Below are 18005 nucleotides of genomic sequence, written 5' to 3' on the forward strand. Positions count from 1 at the left end.
CCTTTAGTTAGAAAGTTTTTACTAATATTTAACCTAAAATGTCCCTTGCTGCAGATTAAGTCCATTACTTCTAGTTGTATCTTCAGTGGACGTGGAGAACAACTGATTAACATCCTCTTTATATCAGGTCCCCATCTTTAGTCATCTTTTCTCAAGATTGAACATGCCCAGTTTTTAGCGCCTTTCCTTCATTGGTCAGGTTTTCTAAACTTATTTTTGTTGCTCTTTTCTGGATTCTCCCCAGTTTGTTGACATCTTTCCTGGAGCGTAGCCCTCACAACTGGACACAATACTACAGATAAGTCCTCACCAGTGCCAATTAGAGTGGGACAATTACATATAACACTCCAATAAATACATCCCAGAATGGTATTAGCCTTTTTCGCAATTGCATCACTTTGCTGACTCATTCAATTTCTGATCCACTGCAACTTCCAGAGTCTTTCCAGCAGTACTACCATCTCACCAGTGATTCTCTATTTTGTAACCATGGATTTGATTTTTCCTTCTAAGTGTAGTACTTAGCATTTATCTTTACTGAATTTCATCATGTCGATTTCAAACCAATTCTCCAATTTTTCAGTCATTTTGAATTCCAATCCTCTCCTCCAAAGTGCCTGCAGCTCCTCCCCATCTGCACATTTTATACAGCATACTCCACAATATTATCCAAATCATTAAATTAAAATATTGACTAATACAGAACCCAAGACTGACATCTGTGGGTCCCACCTGATAGGACCTCCCAATATGGCAGCAAACCATTGATGACTACTTTTTGGGTATGGTCTTTAAATCAGTTGTGCTCCCACGTTATAGTAACTTCATCTAGACTGTATTTCCCTAGTTTGCTTATGAGAACGTCATGTGGAACTCTGTCAAAAAGCCTTACTAAAATCAAGTTATATCACATCTACTGCTTCTCCCCATCCTGTAGGCCAGTAACCTCTGCTACTGGCCAGTAACACTTGCTACCATTCGACTGGCCAGTAACCAGAGGTTGGTTGCTTCTAACTTGAGGTTCCTTGAGCTGTGTGGTCCCAATCTGTATTCCACATGTGGGATACACATTTGCACCATGTGCCTGAGTCTGGATTTAAAATCAGTGTCCATTGACCCTCACATGCACAGCTCTCCTATGCTCTGAATCAAGGGCATAAAAGGTGGTGCAGGCAGACATCTCTCCATTTTCACCACAGCCCAGTCTCCAGCAGAGAGGACAGAAGATGGGTCATGGAATACAGATAGGGACCTCGCATCTTGAAGAACTTCTAGTTACAGGTAAGTAACTTCCTCCCCCCGCCAAGTGATGGTTCCTATGTTTATTCCATCTGTGGTAGATTAACAACCAGCATTAATTCAGAAACAGGCTTGGTGTGAGAATGTAGAAGAAGAAGTGACAGCTGACAGAAGTTCTGATGTCCCCATGACTGTATCCTCAGTTGATAACTGAGTCAGATAGCCACCACAGCTAATCTCTCACACACATTTGTCTGTAGTTAGACCCCTCTAAGTTTTTGGCAAATTGGGTAAGGCAGCCTCCCATTATCAGAGGAAGGGAATGAAGAGGCATCAATAAAAGGGATGCAGGTCTCAACAGTCCCCTCAGAAGAAACATTTCTCCTGGGGGTTATAGTACAAGGTGGTGGTGGATGGGGTAGAGGCCGATTTCCTGGGTCTGTAACCCTCTGTCTCTAGCATGGGGGGTCCTGAGGACATTGGCAATAAAAAAGGCTGAGAAGGCAGTCTTGCCATATACTCCTGTCGACCGTGTTTTCTCTTGGGGGCAGGGGTATAACTGCCAAGTGAGCAAAGTGTGGTCCAAGAGCTTGGCTACACTTACAAGTTAGAGCACATTAAAGCAGCCCTGGGCGCCCTGACTCCTGAGGTGTCCACACTGGCAAAGCACGTAGAGCGCCTGGACTCTGCAGCTGGAGCGCTCCTGGTAACCCACCTCCACGAGAAGCATAACGCTTGCTGCGCCCCGGCTGAAACGCCCGGGCATCAGTATGCATGAGGTGTTCCATTACTGTGCTGTGACTGGCCTCCGGAAACGTCCCATAATCCCCTGAAGTCAAGTGGCCACTCTTCTCATTGTTTTGAGATCAGCTGCAGGTATGTGGATATTTCAAAGCTCCGTTTCTGACAACTGGCATGCTTCTCTGCTCTGGGACAAAGCAAACCATTAGTGTGGAATGCTGCTGTTGTGAGTGTGTGTGAGGGGGGGAAGGGAGTCTGCTGCTGTCTGAACTTACAAGACAGCATGTTGACATGCTCTTAACCCCCCAAAACACAGTCTCTCCCCCCACATACACACAACATACTCCCTGTCACACTCCACCCTCCCATTTGAAAAGCACATTGCAGCCACTTGCACACTGGGATAGCTACCACAATGCACTGCTCTTTGTGGCGTTCCAAGAGCTGCTAATGTGACCACGCCAGTTTGCTTGCAGCTGACAGTGTAAATACATGGCGTTTTCGCTGCTGCGGTCTCTGAAGGCTGGTTTAACTCCCAGGGCTCTACATCTGTAAGCGTAGCCAAGCCTTAAGTCTTTGAGGGAGTAGAGAGCTTCAGTCTTCTCAAATAGGTTGACTGTATCGAAGGGCTGATCTTGATGATCTTTGCACTTCTCTAGGGAAACCTGAGGATTGCAACAAAGTCTCTCATAACAATGGCCATAGTGATCCCCATAGATTCAGTAACTGCCACATCCACTTGTGATGTTGCACTCCATATTTTTATAAAAATATGTTTATAAGTGTGAATATGACATAACTGGAATATGCTTTATGCAAAAGGTCTCTTGTAAGGTATCATCACAAAGCTTATAATCCACTGAGTGTGGTCATCCTATTTGTATGAATGTATCATTCTTGTATCCAAAACTAGGAATATGATATATAACTCTGTGTGGGCGATTAATGACGGTTTGGAATTTTGATGGCTCCCATTAACCAGGACAATTGGTTGAAGTGGCTCTGTTTACTCGTAAGACTTTCTGTATGTGTGTGCGCGCCAGTGAGTTGGTAATGAAGTCTCACAGGACATGTGATCATGTCACCTGAACTGGAATCCATTTTTAACCTGGTGCTTTTCCATTTAAAAGGAAGGGGGGGAACCCAGAGGGAGACAAAGGATTCCTGCCTTGTGCCAAAGCTATAAAAGGGGGTGGTGGAGAACAAAGGAGGCTGCAGTTATGAGAAATCCCCTTTATCATCAGCTGAGCTGGAACTAGCAAGAATTGTACCAGGGGAAGGATTGGTCCCAGACTAAGAAGGAGTCTAGTCTGTGAAAGAAGCTTACTGGAACATCTAAGGATGAGATGAGATTTACCTGTATTCAGTTTCTTAATGTATTAGGCTTAGACTTGCTTGTTGTTTTATTTTGCTTGGTAACTTACTTTGTTCTGTTTATTACTTGAAGCCACTTAAATCCTACTTTTTACACTTAATAAAATATCGTTTATTAATTAGCCCAGAGTACGTGATTAATACACAGGGGAGCAAACAGCTGTGCCTCTCTATCAGTGTTATGGAGGGCGGACAATTTATGAGTTTAGCCTGTATAAAGCTCTATACAGAGAGAAACTGATGTATTCAGGGTTTAGGTTTCCAGAAAGACAGAATACTGGGTGCTGGGAAAGTCCCTGTTAACTGAGAAGCTCCTGGGCTAAGTGAATCTTAGTTTCTGTGAACTGCAGGGGGGCATGGCCCAACCTCTTGGTCTGTGCTGGAGCCGACTGGTGTGTCTAACTCAGCAAGGCGGGAGTGGAGGGAAGCCTTTTCTGCCAGGGTGGTTTGTTCTCAGGGGTATCCCAGCACATCTAGTGACAGTCTTGAGGGAACTTCTGTGACCCAATCCGTCACAGTCTGCAGGGAAGTTTTGGCTACTATTCTGCCCTCATCCACTAAAGCCTGGAAGCAGGCTCTATCCTCAGGGAGCTTGTCCTTAGATTCCATAAACTTAGCATAATTGGTAAAATCACATTTGGCCAAGAGGACCTGATAGTTCAAGATCTTGAACTGGAGGAAGGTGGAAGGAAAGACCTCTCTCCCTAGAAAGTCGAATTGCTTATGTTCCTTATCAGAAAGAGTTGCCTTTGGGCGTTGTTTGGACCACTCTGTAGCTGCCTGCACCAAAGAGTTGGGCAACGAATGAGAGAACAAAAACTCTCCTTCCCCTAGATGGGGAAAAGTAAACACTTCTCAATCCTCTTACGGGAGGAAGCCAAGAAACAGGTGTTCACCAAGCCATCTTTGCATGGTCCATGATGGCTCTGATGACAAGCAGGGCCACTCAACTGGGAGCAGAAGGCTAAAGAATGTCTAGTAAACTGAGCTGAGGGGCTCCTGGACTTCAAGCTGAATCTGTAGCTGTGTCACCACCCTGACTTGAGCTCCTGATATTGCTTAAAGTCAGCTGACGGAGAACGAGAAGATGGAGTAACCGTCTCATTGGTGCGGATGATAATATTGCTCTTGGAATCATCGAACTGGTTTATCTGCCTTCTCTGAATACTCTGGCAGGGTCAGTTGTGGATGGTCAGGTGATAGCAAATAGGACTCCTGAACCAATCCTGAGTGTCTAGAGTAGGGCTCCCAGAGTCCCCAATATTGTCGGTACAATGGATTAAGGAGCAGAGGAGAACCCCGTGGCACAGGGTACCACCTGTCTCGTGGCTAATCATGGCTGGTTGGAGATCAGAACCCTCATCTGTCTAGGACTCCTGTCCTGTCCACCTGATGCCACAGAGACTCCTGTCAGAAAGCGAGATCCCATACTTGTGGGGGAACTGACTGTTGTGCCTCCAGGCTGGCACGTGGGATGGATGAACAACTCTGCATCCTCAGAATAGTCTCTTCCTCTAGTGTAACAATGGCCTGGAACAGAGGCAATCCTGACAGCAGGGCTGAATGCAGATAGGGAAGAGCAAAGGTGTCCTTCAGGGAGATGTAGGTCTCCAAGCGCCCTGGGGTATGAAGGAAATTCCATGAACACAGCTAGAGGTTCCCCGGTCACTGTGGCGGTCAGCTTCCTCCAGGGTTGTGTCACTACCAGTACCACATCAGCTCTAGAAATAGATGGGAGCACCAGGAGCTGTTTATCCTGAGTCTTCACTATTGTGACTGATGTTCATTCGATCAGATCCACACCACTGAGCACCTCTTTCTCCTGATAAAATTTACTCAGGCCTAAGTCCTTAGTACCCAGTACCCATGTATGTTGGTTCTCCTGACTTTGACTGGGTCAAGGGAGGATCGTCTCTTCCAGACAGTTTTAGACAAAACACGGCTTGTCTTTATGTCTGAGTGTACCCCTTACTCATGTGATGCCTTCTCCTTAGACATAGCAGTGAGCCTCCATTTCCAAGCTCTTGCTTGGAGTGGTGATGCCTGGATCTAACTGGGCTTCATTGCCTTCTCCATCACATGCTCCTAACCCCCATGAGTTAGGAGGGGAAGAGACTAGCAGATGGTGCTCTTGGCAGAAATGTGAGCCTCACTCAGGCAGTGTTGCTCTTTTTCTGCAAGAGACAAACATCAAGGGCAGAATCAAGTTTTTTGAACTCTTGGCATAAGCTCAGATTTCCTGGGGGTAGGAGAGTAGAGTAAAGTGCAACAGTTCAGGGCATAGCACGAGGAGATGCGGGGCTTAAAGACACAGGCTAGTGTGCATCTGGGCTTTCCCTCTTCTGGTTCATGGAACTTCTGGCACGGAGTGCTCACTCAGTTAGCAGGACTCAAAAGAGCTAGGGTCCCAAGTGTCAGTGTTCTCAGTGCCATGATCTGGAGTCTGGGAGGGGACTAGCTTCTGGGAATAGTGCTATATCAGTACAGCAAGGAATTGTGATTGTTCCCAGGAGCCTGTATTATCCAGAGGCTGTATAACATAGCTGAGTGCTGGTTTGCAGTTCTGCATTGCCTGATGCCTTCATAGTAATACGAGCTGCAACAGGACATTTTTGCTTTGTATTGCCTCCAGGATTTGCCTCTCCATCTCCCGTCTTTTTCCATACTGTCATTTGCCACTGCAACTATCTCCCTGAAAAGCTTTTTCAGATTCCCGCTCAGTCCTCAGATACTGCCTCCACCTTATCACAATGTTGAGGTTTTTTAGGGAAGGACTCAGACTAACAATATCCAGGGAAAACTCATGACAAAAATGTTTGTTTTCTCCCCCTCAGGTATGCCAGCTGCTTTGCCACTGATAAGGGCACTGTCTGAGGGTCTGGCCAGTGCAGGTTCCATAGCTATGGGTGTATAAAAACAAAACAAAGTGACAAGCAGTTATAGTTCATATTCTAGGAAGGCTGTGATAAGAATATCCCGACTCAAAAAGGCAAAAGGGCAGACTAGCGAGATACAGTGTGAAGTTGATCACCAAGATGGTCCCTCCCAGAAACATGTCAGGAGTGTAAGGCAGTTGGTATGCCAGTGGAGAAGGTCATGCAGCTACTCTTCATAATCTCTGAACAAAAACCGAGTCACTTCTCAAGCTTAGATTTTGCTTAACAATACTTAGTGCTCCAGTCAGAGCCAGCATCAGCCACGTATGATTTACAAACATATAGAGCCTCCTACTACAGACTTGGTCACAGACCAAACTGCTTTATATTTTAAGCAATTCATGAACAGAGGCAGAAAAGAGTATTTACATTACTTCTCTCAACTTCCTGCCAGTTTAAACTGTCAAAATTAAACTTCTCTAACAGACAGTATCAGCTACAAACTTGGTTTTGCGATTCTGACGACAAATTGTGGCAACTGTCTGTGGAATGGGGCAAACATTGCACCTAGAAAGAAATGTATCCCGTAAAATGAGGGGGAAGGTAAGAAGTTTGGCTTGAAAGATTAAGGTACTTGATGAAATAGCAGGGAAGAAACAAAGTGGTTTTTATCACCTTTCCCCACACTTACCAAATGCTTATTTACTTCTGAAATACCTTGACATGATTTGTAACAGATATTCAGCTGGCAGCATTTATTACGTGCTTTGTGCAGTTTGTGCTAGGTTGCCTTCCCCAACACAGTAATACACAGCAGATTCCTCTGCTTCTTCAGAGGAGCAGGAGATTTCAAGGGTCTGGTTATGATTAACACTGAGTAATGCCACATGTTAAAGTCTGTGTGCTGCTTGTGACTCAAACTGCATCTGGAATAAATGTGCACATAGTAAGATGAAGCCAGGTTTGAAAGTTAAATGGGTTAGCGCACGCAGGGCGATTGGGTCAGGGCCAGGGGCCTACCGGCTGCACTCTGCATTGCCACATGGAAAAGGTTAGAAAGTTCTTTTGCTTATACTGTACCATTGTCCTGACTGTCCACATGATATGAATATCTGCTTCTTTTAAAGATGAAATGCAAGGCAAGACCTGATACACAGTAAGTATAGATTGCAATGCTAAACTCCCTTGCTGACTGAGCATTCAGCACAGAGGTTGTAAGTAACCTTTATAAAAAATCCCTCTGAAATACTCTCAGTACTTTCTGGACCACAAAACTTATCCCAGAACATAAGAAGATTGAGACCAGAAGGAAGTAGAGCTTTCTCAAAACCTCCTAAACCTGTACTAAGCCACCATTACAATGGACCACAAGGAAGAGGCGCAATGCAGCCAAGTGAACCAAGCAGGTGGTACTAAGATGGAAGTGTAGTGATGCCATTTCCCTACTAATCAGCTTCTAGTTAAGTAGGCAAAAACTGATTTGGCTAACATTAAAATTATCAGAATATTGGCCACATACCTATTACTATATTTTACTGAAGGCCTGTCAGCTAGGATAGGAGACCAATAAAAAGTTCATTTCAGTCAGACCCCTCTTGAAATCATGTTTATGTACCACCACAATGTTTTTCCCTGTACATTTGTTGTCTATGCTCCTATACATACACGCTGGAGACTAGGAACAAAGATGGAAATCTTAAGTGCCTCAGCCACAGTTTGCTAATCTGTGATGCCGGAGCAGTTTGGAACTTATCAGTTGGCATGTATAACTATCCATGGCCATGCTAAGATTTGTAAAATTGCTCCATGACAAGCAGCGTCCACCCTTCAAACTGTAACACAGGTATTGGGGGGGGAGAAAGAGAATGGATTTGCCCTCAGTTTCAATCTAGAGCTGTACATTAAGCTATCTTGAAGGTTATAAAGTCACGCGCACACACGCCAGGAAGAGCTATGGTTGCTCACTCGTCTTAATTCACATTCAGGAGGATGGAGTTATGAGTTAGTGTTTTCTTTCATGGCCATGTTGTTTCTCAAATTAATCATCATCATACAGCTTCTGCAGCAATTGATGCATATGTTCAATATATTATAACATGTTTCTTGCCCCTGTGCTAAACTATATATAAAGAAGAACTACAAGAATAGTAATAGAGGGAGGTGTCCTTACTGTCTAATTTTTAAATACCCAAAAGGTATTTCTGCAGTAAGTAAGTGATACTGTTAATATAACTGTATCCACTCCTAAAACTAAATAGAAAATTTAAAAAAAAAAAATCAAACTTTTCCAAAATGTACTTAACAGTAAAACTATATTCTACTACATTGCTAAACTACTAGCACAATCTTGATGTTTATTTAAATAGTGTAATAGTTAAATAGTATGAAATTACTGGCTGCTATTACTAAAAAAAAACATTAAAAATAATGTTAAACGTTACACGTTAATTCAGATCCAATTTGGCATAAAAAAATATAGATATATCCCTTTCCAGCTCTTAACTATTTACAGCTTACTAATATATTCACACAGGTATTAAAATAGTCACTTGATACTAAAAATGAATGCAACATACCATCCAAGTGTGTCTTAAATTGCCCTACAGGTTAGGACACACTTTCATTTTTATAACCGTGTAATACTCGGCTACAAAATTTCAGTAGTAGTATGAAACAATTTTTCATATACCCTTTTAAATCATGGGGCTACAAATTGGTACACATTTTAGTTATATACTTCTACAAAGAAATTAATCATGCTATAGTCAGCTATTTGACAACTACCATATCTGTCACAATTAAATGCATCATTTCTTCAAAATGTTAGACATATGCATCTAAGAATGTACACTGTTTGTATATTTTATTGTACAGAATGTGGTCATAGCTCTCAAAATATCTCCCATACTATATAAAATAAATACTTTTGTTGTTGCTCATTTCCTAATGTTCATAAATACATCATACAAATAAAGGATTGCTCATCCTACCTGGACAAATGAACAAACACAAATCCCTTCAACCTCAGCCCACTCCCTCACCAAAAGCTGGGAGTAAAGATGGGCTTTCCAGAGGCCCCAGAAGGTCAACAAGCCTAGCATCTGATGGAACAAGTTGGGCATGGTGAGTTCCAAAGCTTACCCAGTGAATTCTGCACTAGCTTCAGTTTCTGAGCAGTCTCAAGGTGTGCTCCAGTGGGGAGCTACATTACTGCAAGCGCATCTCAAGATGACACAAGGTGTGGTTAACAAAAGCCAGGCTCACATCAAAGAGAAAAAAGGCCGAATTCCTCACCAAGCACAGATTGAGAAAATGCTACTGGCCAGAGCCACTTTTAGGCATCCAGCAGCAACCCAGGATCCACCACCACGTCCAATTGTAACTGCTGTTCACAGATATAAATTCTGCCAGTTTTTCCAGCATGAGCAGAATATTTCAGTAACCACTACAGCTGGAGACTTCCATTTTAAAAAGAAAAGTCTGCTTACATAGAGAACAAGGCAGCAGCATGGAAGAGGTGCTGGAATGCCCTACTGCAGCATACCACATGATCCGCTTGTAATGTAATTTTCCATGTAGTTTTGGAAAAAAAAAAAAAAACAGAAGGCAACATGTTCTTCTGGACCCCCCTACAAATCCTGATAAAACAGCATGATCTTCTGAAGTACAGTTACAGTTATCGGATGTGCAAAAAAACATTTTGGGGAGCGTGGTGTTCTTTGGTGGGTCACATCCAAAGCCACAACGGACCCTAAGTACAGAGTCTCATACTGATTTGCAGTACTGTAATTCTTCAGACTCCATCCAATTTAAATTTTAAGCGTGACAGCAATGCACAAGAACAGACGTTTTATACAGGCACAGAGGTAGATATGTTGCAATCCCACTATTGGCAGGCTGAAGGACCATATCACCTAACAGGAGGCCTTTCCCTTCCCTCTAGCTGACATGGTTGTACAGCTGCGCGAGCACACCATATCAGAACTCAGTCAGGGGTGTGGTCTTGGTTAGGTCAGGCAAAGAGGCACATCTAGCATCACTTTTTCTTGCATAGCTTACGAACAGACAGGTGGGGCACAGACATTTTCTGTTAAACTTCTGTTCATAGCACAGAGCAGGCAGAGCAGCTCAGATATTCAGTGAGAAGATTATCTACTGTTTCCACAATGTGGTAATCAGCTACTTCATTCCACTACAGAAATGGTGATTTTTTGTAAAATGACTCAAAAAAAATTCTAAGAACAAAGCAGTGACCATATACTATGGATACAGTCAGACTCAGTCCTGGTGTGGAGCAAACAAAAAAAGGAACTTAACCTCTGTTGTTGTAAGCTGATATATGGAGGAAGCTTTTTGTTGGCGTCAATTTGAACATTAAAACAAACAAAAACAAAAAACCCACCCCCCCTTCCCACCACTATTGGATTTACATGATGGTAAAGAGTAGCCTGCACATACAGCTAGGTAGTGACTGGGTACATGGGGGGGGGGCCCCCAAAAAATAAAAATGAAAAACTAATCTAAAAAGACAGTCTTCCTCCACAGAGCAATCCTGACCTGGAGGCTGGAACTGTGTCTGTGGAATGGGAGCTTTTGGTGCTTTATTAAGCTTTTAAAGTGTCCAGAAAGCCATGCTGCAGACATGTTTTGAAAACTTGCTCTTTATGCCTCATTGAAAAGCGTGCTCCCATTTTTTTAGCTTTTACAAAGATTTTTTAAAAAAAAATGCATCTCAAGCCTCCATTTTGAATAGACTATCCAACTGCTGCAGAGGTTATTATGGTGCCAAAAGAAAAGTAACACAAGATGCAAATCTTGGGGTATACAGACAAAATGGAGAAGTGAATTTCATCAGTGAATTGCAAAACTGTAATCCTGAACTTCAAATACTGTGTAGCAAATCAAGATTTTGCAAATGCACACATTTACAGCCAAGATTGAAGCCTTCTATTGGGTGGGCCAACAAGACTCTAAAACAAGCTGTTTTAATCCCTTTTGCATTAGTACTTAATGACAAAAAATTAAGACACCTTGTCATAAATATAAAGGGAAGGGTAAACCCCTTTAAAATCCCTCCTGGACAGAGGAAAAATCCTCTCACCTGTAAAGGGTTAAGAAGCTAAAGGTAACCTCGCTGGCACCTGACCAAAATGACCAATGAAGAGACAAGATACTTTCAAAAGCTGGGAGGAGGGAGAGAAACAAGGGGTCTGTGTGTCTGTTGGTATGCTGCTTTTGCCAGGGATAGAACAGGAATGGAGTCTTAGAACTTTTAGTAAGTAATCTAGCTAGGTATGCGTTAGATTATGATTTCTTTAAATGGCTGAGAAAAGAATTGTGCTGAATAGAATGACTATTTCTGTCTGTGTGTCTTTTTTGTAACTTAAGGTTTTGCCTAGAGGGATTCTCTATGTTTTGAATCTAATTACCCTGTACGGTATCTACCATCCTGATTTTACAGGGGTGATTCCTGTACTTCTATTTCTATTAAAAGTCTTCTTGTAAGAAAACAATGCTTTTTCATTGTTCTCAGAGCCAAGGGTTTGGGTCTGTGGTCACCTATGCAAATTGGTGAGGATTTTTACCAAACCTTTCCCAGGAAGTGGGGTGCAAGGGTTGGGAGGATTTTGGGGGGGGGGGGGAAGACGTGTCCAAACTGCGTTTCCCAGTAAACCCAGTTAGGTGGTGGCAGTGGATATTCCAAGGACAAAGGATAAAATTAATTTGTACCTTGGGGAAGTTTTAACCTAAGCTGGTAAAAGTAAGCTTAGGAGGTTTTCATGCAGGTCCCCACATCTGTACCCTAGAGTTCAGAGTGGGGGAGGAACCTTGACACACCTATTGCTAAAAAGCATCAATGTTTTGTAGTAGGAGAAAGGAGAGAAAAGGAAGCCAATCCACAGTAGTACAGATCCAACATTTAGCCATTTGGATTTTGATCAAGGGCTCCTCGTTTGGATTAACTCCAAACCAACTGGATTAGACCAATTGGATTAATTCCAAAATAGACTGGGAAAAGCACTCAGAGTTTTGCTGTAAGGAGCAATCATTCTGCAGTGGGAAGACTGATTGGATAACCCTTAAAATGGGTCTGTCTCCTTAAACAGTTGTCACAGAGAATATCCGAACAAAGATTTCTGGCCCATTCTGGCAACCATGGTAGGATCTTCCCACCAACCAGAATCTTTAAACATGGCTATAGCTGCCATGGTTCTGGTCCCAGTGTGGAGATGGCCACAGATGAGGTGTCTAGATGCTTCCTAAACCCAAGAAAATCCTATTACATTAACAGTTTAGTAGTTCTGTTGCCATGAGGGTTTGATGCCAATGTGTAAGATTTCTGGTCTAAATATGCAAGTTGTGTGCCCTCAATTCTTATGGCAGTGAACTCTGGAGCTCACCTCTCCCCACCTTCTCCCATTGCTGTAGTTAAAATCAGTACATGTGCTCAAGCTGCAACCTCCTCAGTATAGAAGCAAGGGGGCTGCTGGCAGGGCACACTGAGTTCGTGAGGGTCCCTCAGCTTTGGAACTCAATCAGAAACAGACCACATTTGTGGGCCTTCAGGGTCATCTTTTCATGGAGGCTTTAGGAGAGAAGCACATTGTACATGTAGGGGCAGAAATGGGGGTGCACATTGTAGAGCAGCTATGGTCATTTTTACCCACTTTCTTCTTTGCTAAAAGGTCTGATAGACTTTGCCTACTGTTGAATATGGTGGAGGTTTCTGCTGAGCTTGTTTGTATGTTTAGATGTGCTCTTAGGTATTTATCAAAGGAGCCTGGGACTTGGGCTAGCCACCCTGTCAGTTACAGATCTTGTGACATGGCCTCATTGGCCCCATATACTGCAAGATATGAAGCAGTTAATTGGGCAGCTTTATTTGTTCACTGGATTTGACCGAAAAACTACCCTATCCTGCAGAGTTTTTCTACTAAATTATTTTCAAATTTGCTGATGCCTTGTTTGATGGCTCAAGAAATTTATCCACTTACACAGATCTGCCTGTAGTGAACAGAAACAAAAGAGACATATATTCCATTAAGAGTAATACTACCATAGTTCTAAATCAGCAACTACAAAGATGAAGAGGTTTATCTAACCTAATCTCTTACTTGGAGTTATAAAATTTGGCTGTAAGTAAGTTTAAAAAAAACATTTAACTCTTTTTCCCCTTTTTTCAGTATAAATCAAGGGTAGGGGGTGCCCAAAATACAGCTCAAAGAGAATCCATGGCAGCTTGCAACCTTCCTATAACTACAGGGCAAGAGGGCAAAGCTAGTCAAACTGCAAGTTTTTATATTGGGGAATTAAAGAGAAAAATTCATCTGCAAAGGAAGATGCAAGCTCAAGCCCATTTCGTGGCTGTGAGTATTCACTTTTTTTATTTTAAAATATATAAATAAGTAATTTAAGTGCTGCCTTGTAAGTGGCCAATCACGGTCTTCAGTCTGATTGGGTGTATTTTACATAGCCAGATTTTAGAATATTTTTGTAAACAATTTGTGTATGCACATAATGCTTTTCTCACCACTGAGCTTTTCTGCAGATGGATAGTTTTAAGAACAATTTACATTTAGGTGTTTCTCTTGCACTGTATTTACAGACCTGCCAATGCTCAGTTAAGGTTAATTTAGTTTCCTTACAGGCTTTGCATGCATTATGAAAGCAGACATTTCCTATCTCATACGAGGCATATCCTATGGAAAGAGGTTTTCTGTTTTTAATGCCCTGCAATATTTTAAACCACCAACTTAAGTAACTACATATTTTCCAAACCCACTGTCATCTGGTTCAATAGAGAGAAAGGACATAAAAGCCAGCTACCTTGTGAAATGCCTTTTATCCCTACTAAACCTTGAATACCCGCTCTCTAATATTTTGCCACCTCCCTCCCCACCCCAACCACATGCTGGCCTCCACCCGCCACTGAGCAACCTTCAGTCAAATCAATTCAGAGCAACACCCCGCCCCCCCACAAGCATTATGATTTAATGCATCTCTCACACAGAACAGGCCAAAGGAAAATACTGATCCAGCAAGTGTGTTTCAACTTCATGCTTTGCAACATAAACCGGTTTAGATGGGCAGAATATACTTACTGCTAGGAACAGCATGCAGTACATGGAGAATGAAGAATGCCCAGAGTAAAATGATAGTCTGGAAGAGGGGGGGAAAAAAAGATAGATATATTAATCACTTTTCACTTACAAATCAACATGTTGCAGGATAAATTACAGCATCTCTAGAAAGCAAGCGGGTAAAATGCAGATGTCCTCACTTTTTTTATTCAAAGGCACTATCTTTGCAAGGAGTTCTACCCCACCCCCAGAAAGGTGTTCATTCAATGCAAATTTCTATATTAGGATCTATAACTACAGAATGGATTTAATTATCTAATAGGCACTGGGTTATCTTTTGTAGATTAGATCCCAAACCAAGACAGCTACTTAGGCAGTAATTACCAATGACAATCCACTGATTAAACCATAAGTGGAAAAGGAGTACCTCCTGAAATGTAAATATTTCAGGTGGGTTTTTAAAGCAATCTGACAATACTTGTGTTTTATCTCCCAGATTAATATGAAAGAGCCATCATCACTCTCCCTTGCATGTTATTAACAGAAAGTTTAAATTCAATCCTGTGAAAGAAAGAATGACAGAATCTAAAGAACAAGTATACAATATAATCTGAAAGAAAGAGGAAAGACCTGACCACAGATATCAGGGGCATCCTGAACCAGTCAGCATGTATTTAGTATATGCAAAGTGTCCTGTAAGGGGTGGGGCTCATTTCTCATTTACTTAGTTTTCAGACTAGAGAGGATTCATGGCATTGTCAGTATTTTCCAGTTCTTGGAGGGATATTATTGAATGGTAGTAGTCGTAACATTGAAAATAGTTGGGGAATGGAGTTTTTTTTCCTGGTGGGGAGGAGAGAAAATGACATATCATTGATTCTTTTAAAATTTCAGATAGAAAAAAAGGAGGTATCTATCTAGAATGTGTTAAATTATCAATTTAGGAGGTTTTAATCGCATCCAATCCATGTATTAGTCAAGGGTTTCAAAATTAATTCCACTCATTACGAACCAGATCTCAGAGAAAGCACTCCTTTTATGTTTCTTTGCCTATCACAGCTTATACTTAGGCCTAACTGACGCTTAAAAATTTCGGTCATAGCTATGAGCCTCAGGAGCATGAAAAGTCCACACCCTGAGCGACAATTATGCAAATTTACCCCCCAGTGCAGTCATAGCTAAGTTGTTGGAAGAAGACTTCTACTACTACTACTGTTGCTCGGGAGATGTTCCTACACTGCTGGAAAAACCCCCTTCCATAGGTGAAGGCTGTGTTTATGCAAGTATATCTACAGCACCATAGCGACATCAGTGTAGTCCCCATAGTGTAAACCTATTGGATGCGACTATGCAGCAATGAAACACCCACAGTTGGTCCAGGTCAGTTGACTCAGGATCATGGGGCTCAGACTACTGCACTGCAAGGGGTGAGTGTCCCAGAGCCCCACCCTTCTGGGGTCCCAGAGACTGGGCTCCAGCCTGAGCCCGAATGTCTACACAGCAATTTTGCAGCTCTGCAGCCTGAGCCCCATGAGCCTGAGTCAGCTGACCTAGGCCAGCCATGGGTCTTTTATTCCAGTGTAGACAGACCCATTCTTAACTTCTACATGGAAATCGGAGGATGAAAAGCTCAGAGCTTTACAAAGAAGGGCAAATATCCTTGTCCCCCAGCTGAAAAATGGGGATAAGTGAGGCACAAAGAACAGCAGGTCAGTAGCAGAGATGAAAATAGAACCCAGGCCACGGCACAATCCACTGAGTATGCTACCTCTAAAGCAGGGGTGGGCAAACTTTTTGGCCCGATGGCCACATCTGGGTATGGAAACTGTATGGCGGGCCATGAATGCTCACAAAATTGGGGGTTGGTGTGCGGGAGGGGGTGAGGGCTCTGGCTAGGGGTACGGGCTATGGGGTGAGGCGAGAAAAAAAAAAAGGCATTCAGGGTGCTGGAGGGTGCTCTGGGCTGGGGCAGGAGATGAGGGCTCCAGCTGGGGTGCAGGAGGGTGCTTCGGACTGGGACTGAGGGGTTCAGAGGGTGGGAGGGGGTCAGGGGTGCAGGCTCCAGACGGTGCTTACCTCAAGCAGCTCCAAGAAGAAGAAGAAGAAGCAGCAGCAGCAGCAGCAGCAGGTCACCTCTCTGGCTCCTACATGGGAGGCGTGGTCAGGCGGCTCTGCAAACTGCCCTGTCCACAGGTGCTGCGCCTGCAGCTCCCATTGGCTGCAGTTCCTAGCCAATGGGAGCTGCAGGGGTGGCGATTGGGGGCGGAGGCAGTGTGTGGAGCCCCTTGGCTGCCCCTACATGTAGGAGCCAGTGGGGGGGACTTGCCACTGCTTCTGGGAGCCGCACGGAGCGGCGCAAGCCCCTGACCTGTCTCTGGCTGGAGTGGGACAAGCCCCAGACCCCGCTCACCAGCAGGCGCTCGAGGGCTGGATTAAAAACGTCTGGAGGGCCAGATGCAGCCCCCGGGCCGTAGTTTGCCCACCCCTGCTCTAAGGTAAAGGCCAATGGCTCCTGCATGCAGTACGTACAGAATGAAGAAACCACGCTGAGAAAGAGGCTACTGTCTACTCAAGTTGGGGGACAGAGGAGAAACTGTAAAGAGTCCTAGTTTTCTGAGACACTTTTTACCCCACAGTATATTTTGGTTTTATGTAGGATTGATAGTCTGTAGTCTTTTGCATTAGATATTCCATAGGTAAATGCATGCATTATTCCAGTATCACACTCCAGAATGCTTTTTGCTCTGAAGAGATATTGCACATTTCTATTGTTTTGTCTCAAGATAAGATTGTACCACAAGATACTACTACTACTTCATTACCACAAACCATGTCGAAGAATGCAATTCTTCGTGTCAGAAATATCCTCTGTATGTTCTTTTTCATGCTTGCTATTTTAAAATATTTCCAGACACATGTCTGGGACCAAACCACACACCTACTTATACCCTGTGTAAGCTTAATGAAGCACTTTGGGCAACATAACTGATGAGTCTAGGCAGAATGTGTCTCTAAACAGAACAGGCACCCAACTGAAGGTTTTTCTTCCTTCTACTAAACAAAGCCTTTGCCATGTTTTAACTGAGACCGTTAAAAGCTAAAAGGTCTATTCAGCATCCCCCTGCGCACAACCTCTCTCTCTCTTCCAAAAGCAGCTATCAGAACATTCTGTCTGCCAAGCCAGCCAAGTGGTTGAACATTCCAGGCTTCTTCACGATGCTAGCTATGAGTGCTAGCTCACCACAGACAAGTATTCACACATGCAGCAGCAGCACCCCATATCTGAAATATCAGTCTGTTTTAAAAAAAGAAAAACAATTTAAACTAAATGTAAGTCATTCCAGTAACAACTCATGCATCAGGCATAGTAGCTGTCAGGATGTATGTTATTGTTCCATGACAACTGGCCTTATATATTTTTGCTAGAGATATTTATTTCAATAAATCTGATAATACAAACACATGGCATTTCTTATTTTGACTCTCTCCACTCTGGCTGCTGAGTGTAATGCCGACATCCTTCTTTTGCAATAAGCTGTTTAGTCCACAGAAGGCCACCTAGTAAATGGATCACTTCCAACAAAACACATTGCAATGCTTCACTTAACCAGAAAAGAATGTAACATTAATTCTTTTCAACTGGGCAATGCAGGCTCAATGTAACTTATCCACTTCTACCCATTTGAAAAACCCC

The 18005-nt window shown here is 43.1% G+C and overlaps 1 protein-coding gene across 2 annotated transcripts in view; it reads right to left on the reverse strand.

Moving 5' to 3' along the window:
• The window catches only part of PLPP1 (phospholipid phosphatase 1), a 133955-nt gene that overhangs the window by 27576 nt on the left and 88374 nt on the right, over positions 1-18005 (reverse strand). For both annotated transcript variants that reach the window (XM_074952557.1, XM_074952558.1), the window contains exon 4: positions 14333-14390. In XM_074952557.1, the coding sequence (XP_074808658.1) occupies positions 14333-14390 (58 nt within the window). The remainder of the gene's footprint in view (positions 1-14332; positions 14391-18005) is intronic.

This window comes from Natator depressus, chromosome 5 (assembly GCF_965152275.1).
Source record: "Natator depressus isolate rNatDep1 chromosome 5, rNatDep2.hap1, whole genome shotgun sequence".
Lineage (NCBI taxonomy): Eukaryota > Metazoa > Chordata > Testudines > Cheloniidae > Natator > Natator depressus.